The sequence below is a fragment of the Montipora capricornis genome, chromosome 14 (assembly GCF_036669925.1).
Source record: "Montipora capricornis isolate CH-2021 chromosome 14, ASM3666992v2, whole genome shotgun sequence".
NCBI classification, from domain to species: domain Eukaryota; kingdom Metazoa; phylum Cnidaria; class Anthozoa; order Scleractinia; family Acroporidae; genus Montipora; species Montipora capricornis.
This window is the reverse complement of record NC_090896.1, coordinates 3,320,817-3,343,048: the sequence shown is the minus strand read 5'-3', so window position 1 is coordinate 3,343,048 and position 22,232 is coordinate 3,320,817. Positions and strand designations below refer to the sequence as shown.

General features: G+C 38.5%; 2 protein-coding genes across 2 annotated transcripts in view; one reads left to right on the top strand and one right to left on the bottom strand.

Annotated features, from left to right (window-relative positions):
- LOC138033095 (uncharacterized) overlaps positions 1-8,952 on the bottom strand; it is an 11,948-nt gene extending 2,996 nt beyond the window's left edge. The window contains exons 1-5 of the mRNA XM_068880855.1: positions 8,308-8,952; positions 4,929-4,985; positions 3,771-4,148; positions 2,672-2,881; positions 713-805 (exon numbers count right to left, since the gene is read on the bottom strand). Coding sequence (XP_068736956.1) covers positions 713-805; positions 2,672-2,881; positions 3,771-4,148; positions 4,929-4,985; positions 8,308-8,860 — 1,291 coding nt within the window. The 5' untranslated portion in view covers positions 8,861-8,952. The remainder of the gene's footprint in view (positions 1-712; positions 806-2,671; positions 2,882-3,770; positions 4,149-4,928; positions 4,986-8,307) is intronic.
- Positions 8,953-14,635: 5,683 nt separating this feature from the next.
- On the top strand, positions 14,636-19,417 carry LOC138032370 (uromodulin-like). The gene is made up of 3 exons (XM_068880035.1): positions 14,636-14,971; positions 15,799-15,916; positions 17,609-19,417. The coding sequence occupies exons 1-3, from the start codon at positions 14,648-14,650 to the stop codon at positions 17,980-17,982; spliced, it is 816 nt and encodes a 271-aa protein (XP_068736136.1). The 5' UTR covers positions 14,636-14,647; the 3' UTR covers positions 17,983-19,417.
- Positions 19,418-22,232: the final 2,815 nt, after the last annotated feature.

Here is a 22,232-nt window from a genome sequence, read left to right as displayed (position 1 = left end):
TCGACTCGCAGCTAACTAGATCTGGCTGTGGTGCTGTGCTCCGAGAACGTATCTTACATGGACAATATCGCGGCTGCCCGTGGTGCATACATACTTGCTACTAAATCCGTGCATCTCATCTCCCAGTATCATCCTCCGTGTTATTTTCTTAAACGCCCCCAACGAAATACAACTGGTCTCATTTCTAGTTAACTTCGACCATGTAAAAGCGGGCCTTGAAATCTAACTTCATGAGTGTTTTTCTCAAGTTACAGTATTGAATCTAGGAATTCTAAAATCGCAATTCCATAAAATGTATGTCCTACTGTTATCGTCATTTACTTGAAATAAGTTACAAGGTATAAGGAGCCTTATCTATGCTTTCGGACCATTAAAAGGAAAAATAATATCTCGTTGAGCAGCGCCCCTCGTAATTCAGTTTCTAATTGAATGAAAGGAAGGGTGATCGTTTTATAATTTTGTTAAGCGGACTTGACCCATACCACTTGGGTGATAAGATGTAAATGAGCTAAAACAGACTAATTTACAAGATCTTACAATTCTTTTCAAGGGTTTCGAGTTCAGCTCCGTGACACTTTGTAACTAGCCAACTGGCTGCATCCAACCGTTTGAATTTCTTCTCTAGTTAGCTTTCTTAACGCTGTAATGCACGTGAGCACGTCGTCTATCTCCCTATGCGCTGCGCACTATACACACTATACAGTCAAATCACCTTGGCCTTTTTCATCCACTGTTTTAGGTCTTTCCGTCTCCTGTTGTTCAACAAGCAGATCACGATCACTCTCCTTTGATTTCTCCGGGTCACCTACAAAAGAAAAAATGCGGATAACTGGATTTAGAGCAGGCCATTGTTACGTCAAATCTTGAGAGCATCCCAAAGAGAAAAACAGACCCTTTGTTTAAGAGGGAACCTGCTTATCTTACTTACATTATCACGCTCTCCTCAATTCTCACTCCCTGTTAATTACGAAGCAAAGACATAACAAAAAAAGTTTTGACGTAAATTGGGTCGTACAATGCAAGCTGCAAGGGACATTGCTTTTGTTTTGCTTGCACTTTTTCACGAGATGGTGGGATATATTTTTCACAAGAAGCACAAATTTTCTTTGGCACTATCTAGTGGTTCAGCAGTGTAAAGTACCATCGCAGGGTCATAGCCTCCTGTGTGCTCAAGCCTGAATGTGTATAACAAGCCTTAATGCAACTGCACACTGCCTTACATATGGGCCCGTTCTCTACCATTGCCCAAAATAGTATCAGCCGTGAGGCAACTTGTCAACCGTTATGTAATAATTTAGATATCAAATTCGTTTTTCTTCGTACAAAATCCGGTATTCGTCCAGTGCCAGTGAGCTCCGTTCCCAATTTTTTTAAAGTTATGTTAGCTTTAAGTTTTGATATAACGCGCGCTCTGATTGGTTTAAACAGCGTACTTTTGGAGAGTACAGATGCACGGCTGACGCCACTGGTAGGATTTGATTTTGTGCGGACGTTTTCCAAAAATTTCAGCTGAATGCGTGGGGAAATTAAGAAACTCTCCATTTTAAAACAAATATAGAAGCCTTGCCTGTGATCTTCTCTGTTGTAAAGCACTTTGGAAGCGGATAGAGCAAGAAGTAGAGGAAATACTCGACTACGTCTCTTGTTTACCCTACACTTCTTTCGTGCTCTATCCGCTTCCTACGGGCTTTACAACTGAACAGAACAGATCACAGGCGAGGCTTCTTTCTTTGTTAAATATTGGCGAAACTACGCGTCATGTTTCCGAATCTGAATTCTGACAAGAGTCGTCATGTCTACAAACATCACCAGGCCGCTGAGGAATGTAAAAACCCGTGTTCGCAGGAGTCATTCATCGTCTTAGACTCCGATATCACTTACTTCCAAATTAAAGTCAAGGAAGCTTTACTCATCAATCAGAGAGAAGTCAGTCCGCTTTCAAATCGACAACTTCAACACATTAATTTGTCTTTTTCTTTTTGATTTTGTTTCTTTGGATATGTTCCGTTGTTGTCCATCACGCTTTGTAACCAGCCAATTGGTTGCATCCGACCGTTTGGATTCAAATTGTGTGGTTAGCCTCCCTAAAGGCCCAGTAATACGGGCAACATTTTTCGTGCAACTTGTCATGCAACAATGTTGCTTTGCAAGTTGAGTTGGTTTGTTGCGCGTATTGCCACCTTCTTGCGCAACAAATTTCCACGTTGCAAAAAGTAAAAGCGGCGTCTACTTTTTGCAACATAAAAATTGTTGCACAACAACGCGCAACAAACCATCTCAACTTGCAAAGCAACATTCTTGCACGACAAGTTGCACGAAAAATGTTGCCCGTATTACTAGGCCTTAACGCTGTAATCTATGTTTCGTTAAGTTACAATTAAGTCACAAGCGTAATTTGATTAACGAGAATGACCATGACTGACATTGATTTCAACCTTTGATCAGCGTTATTTAGCATTTCAGAGCGAATAGTGGTTGAGTTGTTGAATTGTCCCGAATCATCTCAAGACAATAATTAAATTACAATTTGTGGCGGAGTTTGAGGATTGCTGCGCATTTACGCAAAACAATGCACATTTTTTCCTCTCTTAATCCTTCGTCTATCGCTGGATGCGCTGTACAGGCTACCATAACAATATTAGCATTAACTATGGACTCAAATCACCTTTACCTTTTTCAATCGTGGTTTGGGGACTTTCTGCCTGCAAAAACAGATTAGGAAGCATGTGCACTTCTTTCTCTAGACTTGCTATCCTTTCTTGCTGAAGCTTGAATGCAGTCTCTAATTGTTTCATCTTTACCAAAGACACATCATCTTCGTTGGGCAAAACAGAAAGTGCTGAATCTGAGTTTCTTCGAATTGTTTTACGGGGTTTTGCTTCTACAAAAAAATGCATAAAGGGCAGAAAAAGATCAATTTACTACTTTTAAGTTGATGAATTGATGGAAACGCAAGTAACAGAAATAGCCTGGATTTTTTGCTGCACGTTTTCCTTCAAAAGACATGATTTTCACGGAATTGAATGAATGACTAAACGAACCCACACCCTCCCCCACTCCCTTCTCCTCTCCCTTTCTCTTTCTTTCCCCTCCCCCAACCTTTAACCTAACCTTAAACGCTCCCCTTCCCTTGATAGAGTCTAACGACTGGGTCTTGACAAATTAATCTCAAGTGGAAAATCTAAGTCGAATAGTCTGAGAATACTCGGAATTATAGTTGAAACTGAGGAAAACTAGATAATGGAATTTCTTTCCTCGTTCTTCATAGGTTGCTCGAAAGCGCGATCAGTATCTACCAACTTCCTCCAAAACGATTGCTTTTGTGAAACCTGAAAGTCAAATTAAAAGGGAAATACTGCACTTTGTCGATGCATGTACGACGTTAATGAGGACCTAGGCAAGGACAACAACGACTAAAACCAGTAACATCATGCATTGGTTGAAAGAGGAAAAATAATTGTGCTGCACATGCGGCAGGCATTTTTGTGCATTTCTTTGCCATACTGTGCAAAGAACAAAGTTAAATGACCAAATTTGAGGTTTTGTGCACCGAGTCTCCGACAATTAATTTTCAGTGAGTTCTGTAAATATCCCCACGGTTCATACTACTTTTGTTCCAAGGAAGTTTGCACGCACTTTCCACGCCGAACGGGCGTTAGTAGAACAATCACCAAATTATTAGAATTACGCGGAGTTATATTTTTAGACAACGTTATCGTTGTCATCTCAATGAATGTCTTCTCAACGCTACATTTTAGATCTACTATTACCTCCTTGTTCCCTAATGAACTCGAAACTAGCTTTCTCGTATTCCTCTTCTTCGATGGTGACAGTCACTTCTACGTTTTCTTCACCACCAGCAAGTTTTATCATTTCCTCTGATAGAACGAAGTTTTTCACGCGTAGCTTCAGTGTGCCATCCCGGTACATATTCCACAAGGTACAAAGGGCTGCTAAATTGTCTGCTTTTATGGTGAAACAAACACATCCGTGACTTATATCCATGAGTTGTGTACCAGCAGGAAGAACGCAAGCAGTAAAGCTGGCCATTAGTTGCTCATACGTGTCTGAGCGCTTCAATAATTCGTGCACAGTCAGAAGTGTTATGCCTGCTGCACCCACTTGGCAAATTGTTTTCATGGTCAAAACTAAACAAATGGAAAAAAAGGGGAAAACAAGTTAAGTTTATCACAAATGTTAGAAAGGCAAGACTTTGGAAGAGATAATCCGATTGTTTGCAAATGACTGTCGATTTCATTACCCAGGTCTCTAGCAACAGGATCCGGTGGGATTGCAGTGTTGCCAAGGCAGAGACATACTCGGCAGTGGGTCATGGGTCCGAAAATGGAGGTGAGGTGGGTTATTGTTACAGTCTTAATACACCTCCACGAGGTATCATCTTGGGAAAGTAAGTTAAAGGGTCTGTTCTGTACTTTTTCAAACAACGACAAGACGTTCAAAATATTTTAATATGCCAAGACCTTGAGCTCTTTGTACTTGTCATTTAAACTCCCTTTTGGCCAAAGTCATTGATGGAAGGTTGACCTATATCCCGGACACTATTAACAAAAGAAAGATGAAAACTTGGTTTCATCCAATAAGGTGAAAAAGGTCGAGTTACCACAGTTGGATGGTGGACGTTTTAATTATTAGCTCTTGGTCAGAGAGAATTGACTCTCAAAACATCTCTGCCTCAGTCATCCAATCTTTTTACGGTGTTAGGGTCTGTACCAGTTAGTTTCATAAAACCAAATTTTTTTGTTTGACTCTACCATCGATGCAGCACCACGTTTTCCCTAGAAACTAACCCCCTCATAGGTAACAGAAGAAAGCAATGATTAACCATAGTTCTCAAATCAATTAAAATGATTGTTGGCAGCATTTTTCTCCAGCTTGAGAAATGAAATGCGAAATTCAACATAACATACCTCCAAATACCCTTCCACCAAGTGATCTTGCATGAGCAAACATGACCGCCCTTTCACCTTTAGAATAAGAATTGATCAAATAAAGTTTGCTGCAGTCCCATCACTGACTCTCCAGAGCAGACTTGGAAGATGACTCAGTGGGGGCGGATAGCATATTAAAAATCATGAGACTGTGGTTGTCACAGTTATGGTTTTGATGTCTACTGTCACTAAGTGTCACTGCCAAGCATTTTTTACCATCAATGTGACAAAGCTTACAAAGTGAAGAAATGTATATTTGAAGTGCAGGTTGTACACGAAATGGAGAAGTGATCCTCGTCGCACTTATCTGGACAATTTAAGTAATTGTCTCTTATAGAAGACACCTGAAATATTCAGGTGGCTCCAAAGTAATTTGTCAGGTGTCTATTATAAGAGACAATTGCTTAAATTGTTCAGATATGTGCAATGATTACTTCTCCATTTGGTCTACAACCCGCACTTCAAAATGTACACTTCTTTCATTCATCAAGCCCTTTCACGGGAACACACGACCTCAACAAATTGATCTGCTCCCAACTGTGTGGCTTCATAATAGCTCAGTTGGTCAGTAGTGCAATCGCAGAGGTTGTGGGATTGAGTCCCATTAGAGCCACCTGAATTTTTCAGGTGTCTCCAATTCGACTGTCCTTACTGCTAGCAGCATCTCTGCCATCGATACTGGCACCAATACTGGCATGGCCACTACCACCAATATTGGCACTGCTATTGGCAGTGTCACTAACACTGGCCACTTGCATGCCTATTTGTATGGCACTGACACTGGCTCAGTATGACAGTGTCATGGATGCTGCTGCTGCCATTGACTCAGTCCTTGACTGCCACTATCATTGACACGGTCAATGGCACAAAGTCATTGCCCATGGCTCTGGTTCCAAAAATGTCACTTGCACTGTCAATTAGGTTGTCTTTCACCAAACTACAACTACCAGTGTCACTGCCGCTGTCACTATCACATTACCATTATTGTTACTTTTATAAGAGTTATCATAAAATTGGTTTTTACAACGAATCTTTGAATGTAACAGCGAGATACCACTTTTTCCATATCTAGCAGCTCTCGTAACTTATAATGTGATTGCTCTCTACCCTAGCCTAAACCAAAAGACTGAACAATTGAAACAATGACTTAGACTTTAACATAACAAGATGCTCTATAAAAGTATACACTGGGTTGCCTGTGGTACATGTTACACAAAAACTGAAGGTACTGAATTGGGTGGTATTGAACTGCAGGGTTCCAGTTAATTTTTTCAAGCGGGGTCATTAAGACCATTTGAGGGTCACCCACATGTCGCGCCAGCAGAAGCCCTTTCGCTCACACGTTCACACCTTTAATTATTTTGTAATATCCTGTCCCATTTTGAGGTCTTTTAGTTTTTTAAGCTTTGATAATAAATTCAGTTTAAAGATAACAAACACACTCTTGAGTAAAGGTGCACGTGAACACCTTGTGTCAACTGAATGAACTTCGGGAAATAAAATTTTCTGTCTCCTCACGTGTCACATTTCAACGCAAGTATGCACATTTGTTAACTCATTTTCACCGCATCCTGATTCCCGCAAAATTTTTCTTCTTTCAAATTTCTTTCAAATATCAACAAAAATATTATTTCTCGTCAAGCGTTCCATCTTTTATGTTCAAATAACCGCTAAAAATAAAGATTTTTTAACGATCTATCTGTATTCCGTAGATATTTTTTCATAATTTAATATTCTCTGTCAAAATATGCACAGCAATCAAGACACAAAAATAGCAACGCACGCAACAAATTTAGTCACATTAACCTCTTTGTCGAATTTCCATGCTTAACACAGGAATTTTTAGTTATTGTGAAAATCTTTCTCTATTCGTTAGCAAGCACCCTTTAAAATTTCAGAGAAATCGACCGGTCTGCGAATATTTTATGAGTTTTTTTCAATGGGATGTCAAAAGGCCAAGTGGATGTTATGCATAATCGGGCAATTTGGGGCAATCAAGCTGCGCGTGTGATCCATTATAAATATTTTTTCACAAAATTTTCCCGAATCGTCAAGTATCACCACAGAAGACAAGAACATCATTCTAAAAGCTTATTTTATGCAAAAAGTAGGTTCTTGAGGTAATTTTGAGAGTGGAAATCAAGTTTAAAGCACACGACAAATACAAAATCACGAGGCGTGGTGTATTTAATTAAGTTGACACAAAAGAAAGACGCTAACCTCATTTTGACACGAAAATGCTTTACTATTGCCATAAAAACTATCCAGTTAAGCTCGCATATTACAAAACACGATGAATTCGTAAACGCCACCTTTTTCAACGAAATATTTTTTGAAACAAACAACATATTTGCTATTAGAGGCAATCTTTCTTTCAAAAACTTCTTGGCTGTCACATTTCCAATGATTTTTTTTTTACCTGAAGACTGTGCAGAGAACAGAGAGCACTGATCCACTTAAGGTTTAAGGTATTCGATTCCTTCTCTGTCTTTTTTGAACCCATAAGTTACCACAGAATTTTCCACTTGGTTTCAGTGTTATACATAACAGCACACTTGGTAAAATATTATTAGAAATACAGCTCACTTTGATTTCGGCTTGACGGGCGATAGTTGTTGTCGAAGTCCATTACTCCTCGCCTTTAAGATTCCAGACTTTAACTTTTCGACGCCTGTCTTATTTATCCATTTGACGTTCCATTCTTGAGCTCCATAAGGGTATATTTTGTTTAAAGATGTACTAAAACGCCATGCGTGTTACAATGACTTTCGATGCCATTGCAGGTTTAATAATTAAATGTTCTCCTGTGCGCACCAGGGAAATCTACACATTACCCCAGCCCCCTCAAAGCTAACAAAATACACACAGAAGACTCTATGCACAAAGACACCACTTAGCAGGGGAGTGACAGGCAAGACTTTCCCAATAAGGAAAAAAATTTTAAAAAAATAAAATTAAAATTAAAAAAACAACGAAATGAAACTTAGATTCCGACTGGGTTTGGCAACCCAGTAATGGAAGCTGGTTACAATACCAAACAATAGCAGGTTACAAGAGCTCCTGCCCTACACCTTTTTCCTACTAAAAGATTATTGCACTGTGTCACTCGATCAAATGTCTCCAAAATGGGTTATTAGCTTGTTCTGATGGTTGGGTCTGCTTCTAAAGTACGTGTCTGAGTTAATAACATAAATAATTTATGTTATTAACATAATTATTTATGTTATGGCAGGCATATGAAGAAAACTAATCAGTGCTGTTGCTACTTTTATAGATAATAACTCGACTAAAACCGTTTTATTACAAATCAAGCAAATGAGTAAACCGACGAAAACATTTTTCAGTCTGAGAAAGATACCTCCTCTGCACGCCGATTCGTCTTCGTCATTTCGCCATCGCTCGAAGTCCTCCACCTCTCTAAGCAAGTCTTCTTTCCGCACTGAATTCAAGATCTCTTTCAGTATATCGAGTCGCCTAAATTCCAGATTGTTCTGAATTTCCAGTTCTCTGAACAAGGAGCGGGTATCGTTAATATTCCCCTCTCTTTCCGCGAGTATTTTACCTCTGCAAATTGAAATAAGTCGTTCCATTTCAATGCTCTCGTCGACAGCTTCACTGATCTGTTGGAGCAAATCGTTGTATTTCTTTCTTTTAATCTCGAACTTTCGAACTTCTTTAAACAAACCCCATTTTTCAAGGACTCTCAAGAGTTCGTTCAAGTTTTCCAATCGATCGATTCCCAAGGTGTTGTTTGCTTCCATTTCTTCGAAAAGCGCATGAACATTGTGAATATTATGTTGGTTTCTAGCTTGTATCTTGTCCTTGCACCAGTACAATAATTTAGTTATTCCAAACTCTTCAAGACTGCTTCCTATTTTTTCAAGTAACCTCCTGTATTCTATACATGACATTTCGTGAGAGAATTGTTAATAATCTTCGTGAAATTCTGTATCTCTTTTTCTTGATCATTAACAGTGGAACATGGCGGAAGTCAAGAAATGTATGGTTGACGACACGGTTGACTGAGAGGGTGGGGCTAGAAAGGGCGAACTACAGAAGAGGGAACTGAACAGCTTTTTACTGGGTTGCCTATGGGCAAACCCAGTCGAGGTCTGCGTTTAGTTTGTTTGTTTTATTATTTTTATTTATTTTCTTTTTTTTTGTTTTCTTTTTTTTTTTTTTTTTCCGTGTCGGTAAAAGTCTTGCCTGTCACTCCCCTGGTAAGTGGTGTCTTTGTGGATAGAGCCTTCTGCGCGTATTTTCTTAGGATCGAGAGGGTAGTGGAACTGCGTAGATTTCTCTGGTGGACACAGTAGAATCATTAACTTAGCCTGCAATGGCGTCGAAAGTCATGTAACGCGAATGGCGTTTTAGTGGATCCTTAAACAAAATATACCCTTATGGAGCTCAATAATGGAAAGTCAGTTGGATAAACTAGGCAGGAAGCTCAAAAGCGACGAGTACTGGACTTCGACAACAATCTATCGCCCGTCGAGACGAAATCAAAGTGAGCTCTATTTACCTGAAGTACATGGTAATTTGACGCGATTGAGTTTCTTGTCTTCACGCACGCAATGAAATAGGAAGAGGTTTTCGTCTCTAAGAGCAAATATGTTGTTAGTTTCAATAATGTTTTCGCTGGAAAAGGATTCTGTGGTATTTTCTGCCTTTGTGAATTATAATATCATGTTGTGTATTGAATTTTCGAGCTTAAGGTTGAAATGTGATATGGGAGAAGTTTTTTAGTATTGCTCTGTAAGCAGGAAGGGTTCACAGGCCTGTTGGAAGCGTGCTTGAGTTTCAACAAAATGAGCCCCAAAATCAGTGAAAAGTTGTGACGCAGATGAATAATAAAGTAGCTGCTATTTCCAAAATGATGGAATTACCTGGTGATAAATAACGTCGTACGCGTCTTGGAGAGTAAATTTTGACTTTGCATAAATAAGAGTTGGGCGATTGTGATCTTTGTTTTGACTTCGCTCATTTCATTGTCAAACTTTATAACACTTGACTGAAAAAGAAACTTACAAAAACCCGGTATCTTGCCATCATTTGACACAGATGCTTCACTGTTTGGCGAGTAAACATGCCGCGGTAACTTAATCACGGCGCCCGCTGAATTCCGGTCACTTTCGATTTTGCAATTTACTTGAACGTAGCAAAAATCTCCCAAAATGTTTGTCGCTGATCGTAACTTTTTATATTCTATATTCACGGTTCAAAATTAATGTTGTTTTGATGTCGTAAATATTTTATTCTCGATCGACCGTTCGGGAAACTTCCTTCTGCTCTTTCTGAAAACTGTGTATCAATAGTTATTTGCTTTTTCATCAATATTTGTTTTGCATAAAGCAAGCTAACAAGATCTGTACCTTGCTGAGTTCGCATTTGTTAGAGTTAATAGTATTTTCGGTCCGATGCTTCTGTTTTATGAGGGGAATGTTGTCTTGGTCTCCCATCCAAACACTAACCCCGCCTGGTTAACTTCAGTGAACTTTAGTATTAGAAAGCTGTCAGATGCTCAGAGGGCACACTTGTGGTAAACAGAAGTTGTGGGGAACTTGAAAATTATCAACATGTCAGCCCAGAAGCCAATGTTTCTCGCTTCTCCTTTATTTGTTGTTCTTCAGAGACTGGAATGCTGTATTTCAATACCACACAATTCAGTGCCTTCTGATTTTCTGTAGCACGTACCACAGGCAACCCAGTGTATGCTTCACAGAAGCATCTCGTTTCACAATAAATTAAGTCTTTTTTTGCTTTAGAATCAGAAAAAACATCGGGATTTGATACGATAAAGCACATGAACGTTGTTTCCTAATTCATCTTACGGCAGAATCTGACATGGAGCAATGGTCTCCCTTGCTCCCCTTTTGCGTGACATCGGCTACTGACTTTAGGTACCCAGTCACGAACAGTCACGCGAAGCGTTATACGAAATACCGCTCCTACAGTTATTGCTACAAACTTTTTTAATGTGAAATGGTCCGTTTCTTGGACTTTCAGTTGATAAATATGCTTTCTCTATAAAATTTCAACTTTCGCTTTCAAATGTTGCCATCAGCAAAACGGGTAGGAATCTTTGAATCTCTTAAGGCGTTTTTCCGAAAACGAGCTTGTGTAGATGTGTCATTATTCCAACCAAGCTAATCGTTCTGTCCGAGGATTTCAGCACCACATTTTTCCAAAGAACAGCGAGAATGAATTCGAAAAAATACAAAAAGAAAAAATAGTATAAAATGAGGTATGTGAGGGGTTAATCACGTAGTTACACTGGCAAGCAGTGCTAACGTTCTGTGACAACCGCTTGCACAAGGCTAATTTCCATATGCCAGCAAAATAAAAGCGAATAATTTACAGTTGTTCCATGAGCGCGCGTTGGACATGATATGGTAAATAGCCAACTCCGAAGCGCGTAGCCGAAGGCTTAAAAGGTATATGAGCTGACAACCGAGATTGAATGAACCAATAAGAAAGCTAGAAACGTAATATCCAAGGTGGAAAATTCAATAGACTAACTTTTATGCGTGTTTTGCTTTGGAAGAGCAAGTGGATGAAGTTTCCTCAGGGAGGTTCACACGTGGAGCCATCCAGTTACGAATTGTCCGAAAAGGAAGGCTTCGGCTTTGTCAATAATTCAGTAGTACCTGGTGCCATTTTCCGACAACACTTACACAGAGGTTTTGATTCGAATGAAAACTGGTAAATTCGACTAAACTATCAAAAATTGAACAGCTTAATTAGTTACTGGCTTACGAAGACAACAAATGTGTAAAACATGAGTTATTTCGGTTGTCTTTGCCATGTCATTAATCAGGAATCACGCATTTGTCAGGAAAGCAAACAATACTTATTGGAAATCTAGATTAATCATGCATTTTAAATGAAAAGTTTTACATCTATTACACATCAAAAGTAAAAGAAGTTAGCTCGCTCGAATAGCCAGAAGCATTTTTATCTTAGCATCCTGGTTCTATATAAATCTCTGGGCAGATGGTGGGGTGTGTGGGAAACAAAGACCCTGAAAGAGGAATGTCGAAGACCTGGAAAACGAGGGACCCCCCAGAAAAAAAAAAGCTCAGTTATCGATGGTAAATATAGCACAACACATCATTCCTGTCATTACCCTTTACTGTTTGAGATTTTTTCCAAGGGGTCTTTGTTTCAAGTCTTCGATCTTCGTTTTTCAGGTCTTCGTTTTCCACATCCCTCAAATTTTTGTTGGCATTTTCACTGTCAGTTACCACAATTTCGGGTTGATCAAACATGGAACTTTCTCCTCCCTAACTTCATCATCGTCATCATGGTTTCTCACTTGGCGCCTTTCTTTTGCTGCCCCGGGGCGTCTTCATTTGAAAATTCGTTGAGCCATCCTTGATATTTCCGTATAACTGCGTTTTTCCCTACGTGTGATTTTTCTCATTTTTAACCCACGGGTCTCTGGTGTTCTTTCTTCTTTTATAACTAAAATAAATCTTTTTTTGCCATGCCGAATTTGCCAGTCTACATGCGTGCCCGACATATTTCAGGTGTTGGTACGCACAGAATCTTTGGATTGGGTTAGTTCGGGTGATTTTGTACCGTGTTTGGTTATGAATTTTGAATTTCCAGTCACATTTCTCGCCGTTTTCGTCAAACTCGGGATATTTTTCAGATTTTTCTTCTCTTTAGGGGGCTGAATCACTCGAAAATCAAGAAAAATTAAAAGTTGACGTCTAAGGTACAAAGCTAACAGATTTTAGCTCCTTCACATTGTTCGAAGTTTCCTCATTTTCTCGGCATCCTGTCTTGGCAAGGCCTTCGTGAAAAGTTGTTGGTAACCACAGTATGTACGTATTACAAGTGTGTTTGAATTCGTGTACGAATCGCCGATATTCGTGCATGTCGTGAATCGTGTACGAGTAACGTCAGTAACAATTTGAATTGGAGTACGAATTACAAACGATGTTTAAGTTCGAGAAGGGATTAGTGTATCTTTGAACAAATTTGTGCCTTCAATCTTCATAGTCAACTAACACAATACAGAGTGACCAAATATTGAACTTTCGTTTTCCCTAACTAATTACATTGTAAATAATGAGATGTAATTTAGGTAAACGAAACAGACAGCTGACAGAAACGTGGGATTTTACTCCTTAGCTACAGATGCTTCAGTTGTCAGTTGCTTCAGTTAGTTAGCAAGAAATAGAAAGGCCGTATTAGAGTTTGTACTGTGTTGGAGTGGAATTGAAAAACAAAAGCATTTGTCTCGGACGTTTAGTTGAACCTACACATATTAAGCCTTTTTTTTTTACCTTGATGAACAAAATATCATTGTGCTTTTTTTTTTTATGATACTTATGATCATTCTCTGGTATGAAATACAACATGTTAGCGTCTACCACTTCTTCTGGTAAATGGTATATATCTTGGTAAGTGTCAATCTCTATAATTTGGCCTATCAGTTTACTTTATTCTCTAAATTTAGAATACGGGTCCTGCCAAATTATGGCCAATCAGGTCGGGGCTTATGACCACAACGCCTTTGATTGGTCTGTAACCAAGAAGCCACACGGATCGTGCAAGCAACACAATGCCGCCATGTTTTCCCCCTCAAAAATCTAGCAGTAGCCGTGCTAAAAATAGATGATACCCAAAACTGATGGGCCGCATTCCATCTGAAATGGATACTTCAGGGTTGTGATTTCAGTTCCTTCCTACTCAGTCATTTGAGAAAAGTGTTACTGTTCCGTTTGTCAAAACTAAATCTTGTTGTAATATTTTCTTTCGAATGACTTTATGAAAGACAGCGATTTTGGATGTGCAAAATAATGTTCAATTGCGTCATTTGTTGGCCATTCAGAAGGGGAACTAACAGTTCTTATTTTCTTTCCCTGGATGCCGGCTACATTAATTTACTTCGAGTGTGGCAATGCGCCCTTTGCACTGGAGAGCAGATTGCGCACTAGGACATCTAAAACAAAGAAACTTTAAATTAAGTTTCTTTGTTTTAGATGCCCAAGTGCGCAATTTGCTCTCCAGTATGGCGGTTTCTGTACCACGTGATCGCCAGCTGCAAAGGGCCCATTGGTTCATTTTGTTGTGTCACTCGTTTTTAATTGGGTGAGCTAATTGCATGTACACTGTAATTGGTAGCGTTAATTTGACAGAATACGCGTTTTCATACTCGTCCATAAGCATATCGAATCATGTTCTCTTTTATTCACTTTATTAATTTTTTTTTAGGAACATATTGCGGTTTTTGGTGTTGATAATGTCTTGTTTTAACCAGTTTCAGGTATTCCCTATGTAGCATTACATTCAGTTTCCGGAAGGCGTTAAAAACGTCATCTTGCATAAATATTCCAAGAAGTAATTGGTCCTCGTACGTGCCCTTAGGAAAGATCAAAGTTTATTATCGCATCCACTAAGTGCGTATTTTGTTTAATTATATCTTATTTTAGCAAAAAGAAGAAGTACTGTGGGAATTTGATGTAGGCAGGTACCTTTTGGTTCAAGGCAGTTTTTACTGTAAATTGTTGTGTATGATTTTTGCATTCTTCTTTGATAATTATCATAATAGATCCCTTGGATAACACTGGCGCAAAACTGAAAATGATCCGCAAATATTTAGACATTTCTTACTAGTTAGCATATAAAGTTCTCTCAAAGGCAAACTAATTGCATTTCCTTGGAAAACTGTCCGTACGAACAAGAAAATGAAAACACAAGCTACGTTTTTAGCATTGATATTCAGTTTCAACTACAACTTGTTTGTGAATGCCGAATTCGCGAAGTCTTGGTTTGAATCTCATTTATTCTATCGCTTAAAAGTTGAAAGTCTTCGAAGCAAGTCTGTAAAAAGCCCAACAGATTGTGGCTTGGCGTGTCTGCAGAACATCTTGTGTTTGTCTTTTAACGTGGCCCTAAATGCTGATGAAAAAGGTCAATTTCGATGCGAACTTCTTCGTAGTAATCGCTATATGGAGGAAGAAAGACTAACCGCGGATCAACATTTTAATCATTACGGTTTGTTAATGGAGGTAAGATTCGTAAACTGAAGGACAAGAGCGATTGGCAAAAGGCTACGATAATAATAAACATCTCTGTTATACGCGTCCATGCCGATCTTCGGTTTTCAGTTTTATCAAAGACGATCTTCATGTTCTATGGAATTTTGTGAAACTTACTCTTCAATATATATACCGGTAGTTCTCTTAAAATACGTTTATTTTAATCATTTGTTATTTATGTCTCAGTATCTCTGTATTTGTGGCTCTTGCAGTTGTCCTTATCAGATTCGATTAACCTTAATTATTCGTAATCGCGATTGAGTTTGAAGTTCTAGCACTTGGAGAGCATTGTTTGGCGTTCTCTTTTTGTCGCCCGAAGCTGAGGATCAAGGATAGGGATGACTTTCAAGAAAGTTGAACAAATTGTCCATGTTTATCCCAAATTTGTACGTGGTGCTCTAAAATTAGGTTGCCGGGAATCAGTGTTATTCGCCAGAGGGCAAGTCAGTTTTTCGTTACACACAGTTTACCTACAATCCTGGACAAGAAGAGTTGCCTGAGACTTCTTCATTTTTCCTCCTCGAAAAAAGGACAACAGTATCGTGTCCTCCTACCTCAACCTTCGCAAATAACCCAGCAATTTACTACTTAGGATTAGATATTTCACTTAGTATTTATATTGTAATTAGTGAATTGAAGTTCCCTTCCCCAATTAAGCGCTTAACCTGCATTACTAACAAATGATGATGAAGATGGGGATGATGACAGACATCATAGAAAACGTTTCCGATCCAACCGTTCGATTCACCCGAGAAAAAAAAAGAATTTCACTGATGATAAATTGTTGGTTCTTCCAGAATCCGTGTTCCCGTGCATCTTGTCAGAACAACGGAGCATGCGTAACTGTTTCCTTCAGACTTGGCACGTACCAATGCAACTGCCATCCGGGATACGCTGGACATCATTGTGAAATAGGTACATGTGCTATATCACGCAACTGCCATTTAATAGTTTCCTTTTACTCTTTGTTTGCTAATTTGACATTCATCTTTGTACCCTTCTTTTTGGATGTCAAGCGATGCTCATGCAAAGGGCTTTTGGGAACGTCATTTAGTTGCATCACATTAGATTCCAGACTACTTCCTATGGCATTAAAGGCCGACCTTCAACCGACAGGTTTTTCGACCGTTTGTTTTTGTTATGGAAATTTGAATTGCTTATTGTAGCGATCTGATTGGATGAATTTCAGCTTTGGCGGGATTTTCATATATGAAAATTGTTCCATGGCACGAAATGTCTGTAGGGTGAGATGATTTATATTAAGAGAGAATTTTCCAAATGGTCTGGATAGCACAAGTGTTACTAATATTTTAAAAAATACAACCACACTTTTGAATTTTCGGAACATGTTTCAATGTTTCAAACATCATCTTCAGCCATAGTGAGTGTAACATTAAAATTTTTACAAGATAATTCGTATATATATATATAACTATCAATACAATGATTCTTTATAGATTAAATGTTCGTTACAAGTACGTAAAATTCAAACGAACCAAAAATATTATAGAGAACACAACTGACATAACGGTAAAAGTTTAAAAGTGTAATGCTAAACTGTTGGTGAAAACAGGCATTTCTACACACGTGTAAATGAGCACCTTTTCCGGGACAAAAATTCTCATATTTTCAAGCATCTTAGGTTTTCTAAAAATTGTCACGATAATTGTGATGTTTCTTGCTTCAAAATTATTGATAATGCTACTTCTTTCTATCAACGCAAAATCAAGGAGAGCTTCCATATTCAGCGGTTGAAACCCGAACTCAGCAAACAAGTTGATCATGTCAGTTTAGCATTACACTTTTAAACTTTTACCGTTATGTCAGTTGTGTCCTCTATAATATTGTTGCTTCGTTTGAATTTTACGTACTTGTAACGAACATTTAATCTACAAAGAATCATTGTATGGTTAGTTATATATATACGAATTATCTTGCAAAAATTTTAATGTTACACTCACTATGGCTGAAGATGATGTTTGAAACATCGAAACATGTTTCGAAAATTCAAAAGTGTGGTTGTATTTTTTAAAATATAAGAGAGAATTATGACCTTTGCCCAATACTGTCACAAAATTAAAATATCTTTTACAGTGCATCCAATTTTAATTGCTTGTTCTCTTCAGTTTAGACCTTGATCAGATACAGATTCACAGACACCAGGTTGATACCGACAACAAAACTTTGAAAAAGCAAAAAACAAAAAAAAGAAGAACAACAACGAGTTTTACGAAAGGGGAGATAAAAAGTTTAGGTTATCGTGGTTTTCATCCACAGAATTTCGAAATTCGAAGAAAAAGATGATTGTCTTTTTGTGTCTACTGCACTTGCGCAGGTAGACACGTTGCTGTCGAGTTGTAAGTCCGTAAGTAAGTCAGGTGAGATTTTTAATCGTAGTTACGCTTGAAATAGTTTGTACACCTCAGTTTCCCAAAATGGTTGTAGGTTCTTTTGGTTTGATTCAAATTAGCCTCTTATTTCATCTTACTTTAGCTCGAAATTCAAACGCTAGAATTATTAATTTACCGTAACTTCAGCGAAGGAACAGGGGTTGCGGCCTCAAATTGTTCACTGGCAACTACTTTGTTTTCGTTTTGTATTGTACAGCTCCGCAAGAATGTTCCCAGTACAATGTTCTAAGTGAACCGGATCGACATGTGTCCTTTGGAAGAGGAAACAAGACAGACCAAAACCTCCCACAGGGATGGTATCGATTCCAGTCAAGCTCCTATACAAGAATGGCTGCAAAGCTTACGAAAGATTGTATACCGTTTCATAAATGCGGGACCGATCACACGGGTTTCCTTGAAGGAGAGCACCCATCGCAGGCAGATGGAATTGTCACGAGACGAGCGTGCTTCCATGCTTATCATCGGTGTTGTTTTGAAAAAGTTCAGATTGGCATCAGACGATGTGATGGCTTTTATGTTTACAAATTACAATCTTCCCCTTCCGGATTGTATCGTTACTGCGCAGAATAGTAATAGAAACAACACAGGCCCATAACAAACGGTTTTGCGCTCGACTTAGGACGATACTGTCGGACGCTGAATTTCGTCCAAGTGGAAAGACAAATGTATAGAAAAATGTATAGAGACTGTATAAATGAAAAAAGGCGTTTACTTGAACTCCGGAATTCATGAAACATTTTGAGATTGAAGATCTTTTCAGTTTGAACACTTCTTTAGTAGAAGCGAAAGGATAGTGAAATTCCGGCTTGAAGGGATTCAAATCCCTGTTCTATGCATTCTACCGATGTAAAGCACTACCCCGCCCTCCACCATTGATCCTAAGGAAATTGGAAGCGTCCTGGCAGTATGAGATGCAAAAGACTGACAAGCAAGAATAATAATAATAATAATAATGATGATGATGATGATAAGGATAATAATTAACAATTATTGGACGAGGTTGAGAAAAATATCGTGATTTGTCAGTGGCGAGCAGATCAATTATTTGCAGAAGCCGAAGGCTGAGGCAAATAATTGATCTGCGAGACACTGACAAATCACGATATTTTGCGATAACCAAGTTCAATAATTATTTCATCATTCGATGACTGACTTAATTTTATTTTTCACAATTCCCAACGGTTAAATCTTTTTCTGAAAGCTCAGGAATGCGAACTGCCATTTTCACACAAAAGCGTGGTTTCAATTACGCATGAGCAGAATATTATTTGCAGCAAAAGATTTATTTGTAGACAGTTATTTTCAGGTCACGTGGTGGGCTCTCGGCCAATGAAAAGGAAGGAAAAAATCCATCGAATGATAATAATAATGATAATGATGATATTAATAATAATAATAACAATAATCATAACAACAACCACAACAACAATAAAAATAATAGCTTTTAATTTCTGGAACAAAATGGGCTATGAGTATTTAAGTAAATCGCTACAAAATCTCCGTGACAAACTCGCACATATTAACAAGTCAACCAAAGAATTGCAAATGCGATCAATAACCAGTTAGAACAAAGGGAAGCTCAATCAAGCAGCACCAGACAAAGGAACCGTGAACAAAGGAACCCAAGTCTAGAAGTAGACTTAGACGACCAACACAAAGAAATCAAGCAAATGGCTTTGGAAACACACAAGAAAATCAAACAAAATATAGGAAACTGGGAAACACGAGATCTGAACACAGCTACTAAGAGGAAACCAAATAATCACCAACTATTTCAATTAAACCAAATAGCATCTGAAATAACAATTCAAGAAGATCCATGCCAAGATCCTTGCGAATGCCTCTGGGACTTGAACTGCCTATTGTACTCACTAGAACCAGCCATCAGCCAGCCTATCTCGGCCATCACTACAGTAGATATTATAAATAATAATTATCAGATACTTAGATTGAAGCCATTGACTTCCGGGTGTGTGAATTAAAGGGAAAGTACAGCCTAGAAAAAGTTTCCCTGAATCGCAAGTTCTTTTCCTGCATTGTCATACTTGACCACTCATTTGGGCTTAATAGCCAACAATAACGCTTCAAAAATGGGCAATTTTAAATTGAAATCCACCATCTTTGTTTTTGTGTATGCAAACGAGGCTATTGCATAGCGATAGTCAAGGATTTCTCCGGATGAATAGATGTACTTGATGTAAACAAAACGACACACAGGCAAGCAGAGCAATACATTGTAGACTTGAATCTTAAACCAAACTAAAAGGGTAAATTGTATTTATATTGGCTCCACCATCAGAACAGATTTACCTCGTGGTCTTTAAACAGGGTTTTATAAGCGAGCTTTCAGTGCTATCCCGCGCTCATCGCTGTGAAATAAACGCCTGGAAATCAAGTTTAATCTGTCTACCTTGGCTTTCTACGAGATCCCTGTTAGATTTATATATTTCCATCGGATGGTAAGAGTGAATCTTTTCAGTAGTGTCTATAAAGCTAACAAAATTTAACTACATGTCAAGTTGTTTATTTTACTGCCTGGAAAAACGCATAACGGTGAAAGTCGTCAATAATGTATTGCTTGATTCAGTTTTCTCACTCCAATATAATGATATTTTGGACTGGTTGACTGAGATTTCAGTATGAAGCGAATGTTGCCAAGACCAATATTCATGTACCTGAAGATCCCGCTTGAAGTCCTCCTTGGCAAAATGACAGACCCCAACAGACAATATAGCAGTCAGGTTTTCAGGTTTGAGGAATCCATCCATGTTTTACTTTCGCAGGCAAAATTAAACTTTTCTTTAAATCTTCATTTTCCGGTGGAATCTTCTGGGTTTTTTTAAATTAAATAGACAAGTGTCTAGTTTCATCCGCCTTGCTATGTGTATTGAGCAATATCTGAAAGTTTCGTCGGCGAAACAAATACGTTGCTGAAGCATCAAAGACGGCTGTCGCAGAAGAGAGAGTGAAAAGTGAAAAAGAAAAGAAAGTACGCTTGTCGAATATTTCTATGTCGCATGTTCAAGGTTTTTGTCTTGTTTACATTTGCTCTGGCTAATTTTTGCCGCCTAAGTGACTTGAATTTCTGTCCCACTTATGGCCTACTTGGCCTACTAGCTAATGAACCACAAGACCGTTTACCATGGTTCATCTTACATTTGAATTTCTTGGAGCAGAAAGGTCACACAACATTGAGAAAGTGATTGGGGAACAAAGAGCATGGTAAGGTCGAACACGTTTGCTGACTATTGCTACATCATAACACATCATATCCAAGATAGCCCTCTCCAAGTCACGAAAGAGGCAACTTCAAAGTGCTCTTGTCACAATTTCACAGGGAACTGGACAAAACTTGGAATTTTCGAATTCCTGGGGAAACGTTTTAGTAATTTACAGGAACATTTTCTCGATCGCACTTTCCCTTTAACAGAGTTACTCTGTCTAATGCCAGACGATTCTACTCTGTCAAACACCAGAAGATTTTACTTGTCAACTGGGAGTGTCCTAGGGAGTTCATATTGGTAATGGAACTGAGTGGCACTCAGGGTCCATGGAAATTTCCACGAACCCTTTTGGTATAGAAGTTTTGAATTAGTCTCAATGTTATGGGGAACCTTACCTTTATTACCCCTTTTGCAAAGGATCTTTGAAATTTTCCACAATTTCTAGTCGAAGCAATGTTTTTGTCCGATCCTTTTGAAGGATATTTATCCATTTTTGAGGTACATGTGCACTTCTGAATACAAACGTTTGTGTCATTATGGGGATATTTGCCACACACAAGTGGAAAAATAAACGCTGTTATCTGCTCATCGTTACTGTTAATGGACAGGTAGTAAGAATATGCAAGAAACGATTTGAAGTAAACCAAGTCAGATGTAAGCGCTGTTGGTCACTTTAGTCAACGTAACTGCTGATATAAAGTCTGAAGACTTAAATCAATGGACAATTATTCGGTTCAGTGTACGACTTTTTTCTCTCTACCTGGAAAATATTAAGGTAAAAAGCTGTATTCTTTTCTAAATTTCTTACTTCAGAAAATCACAACTTAAAAAATTACGTGTTAAGAATCTTATTGGTTAAAAGATGAAAAATACTCGTGCTGCACGTGCAACACGAATTTCCGTGCATTTCTCTGCCGTACTCCACGAAACAACAACGTGAAATCACCATATTTTAGGTTTTGACAACAACGTGAGCATATAACAATGAAACATTCATTTTCTGTTTTGACTTCAACACCGTTCGTACCCACCCAGTTACAGGATAGTTCGCCTGTATTGTACGAGGTGAACAAGACGGAATAATTGCGAAATACTTGCGATAGCGGTAAGTTATATTTTGGACTGAAGTTTTCGTTGCCGTAGCCGTCGTCTTTGCTTAAACTCCCTAATATCTTAAATTCTTCGGTCAAGTGCGAGGATAACTTTTACGTTTCGTTTATGCATATTTAGTTGCAAACATCATTTACAGTGCAACGCGCCTTACCGTAGCCACCCAAAAATCTTTCACATTTGACAATTACGTTTAAACACGTCAACTCAACAACCCATGCAACAATGTTCAACTTACAACTGTGCGAACTTTGCAAGGAGGGGTGACTGTCAATCAAATTCACACATCCTGATTGGCGGACAATTTGTAAAAAACTTTGTTAGGTGGCCACTATAAGGCGCGTTGCACTGTAAGTGTAGCAGTAAAAAAGGTTCATTCCACATTCTGAAGACACTTTTATATACCTCGATTGGGATCGAGATATATCTTTCAGCTGAATCGCTCAGCTTTTATCGGTCTTTTTAAAAACTCATTAGTAATTCGTG

What these genes read in the sequence shown, in the direction of transcription:
- LOC138032370 (XM_068880035.1), top strand. Translation starts at nt 14,648, where the DNA reads ATGAAAACACAAGCTACGTTTTTAGCATTGATATTCAGTTTCAACTAC. An exon ending in ATTACGGTTTGTTAATGGAG is followed by an intron (nt 14,972 to 15,798) that starts GTAAGATTCGTA and finishes TGGTTCTTCCAG; the next exon opens with AATCCGTGTTCCCGTGCATC. An exon ending in TGGACATCATTGTGAAATAG is followed by an intron (nt 15,917 to 17,608) that starts GTACATGTGCTA and finishes TGTATTGTACAG; the next exon opens with CTCCGCAAGAATGTTCCCAG.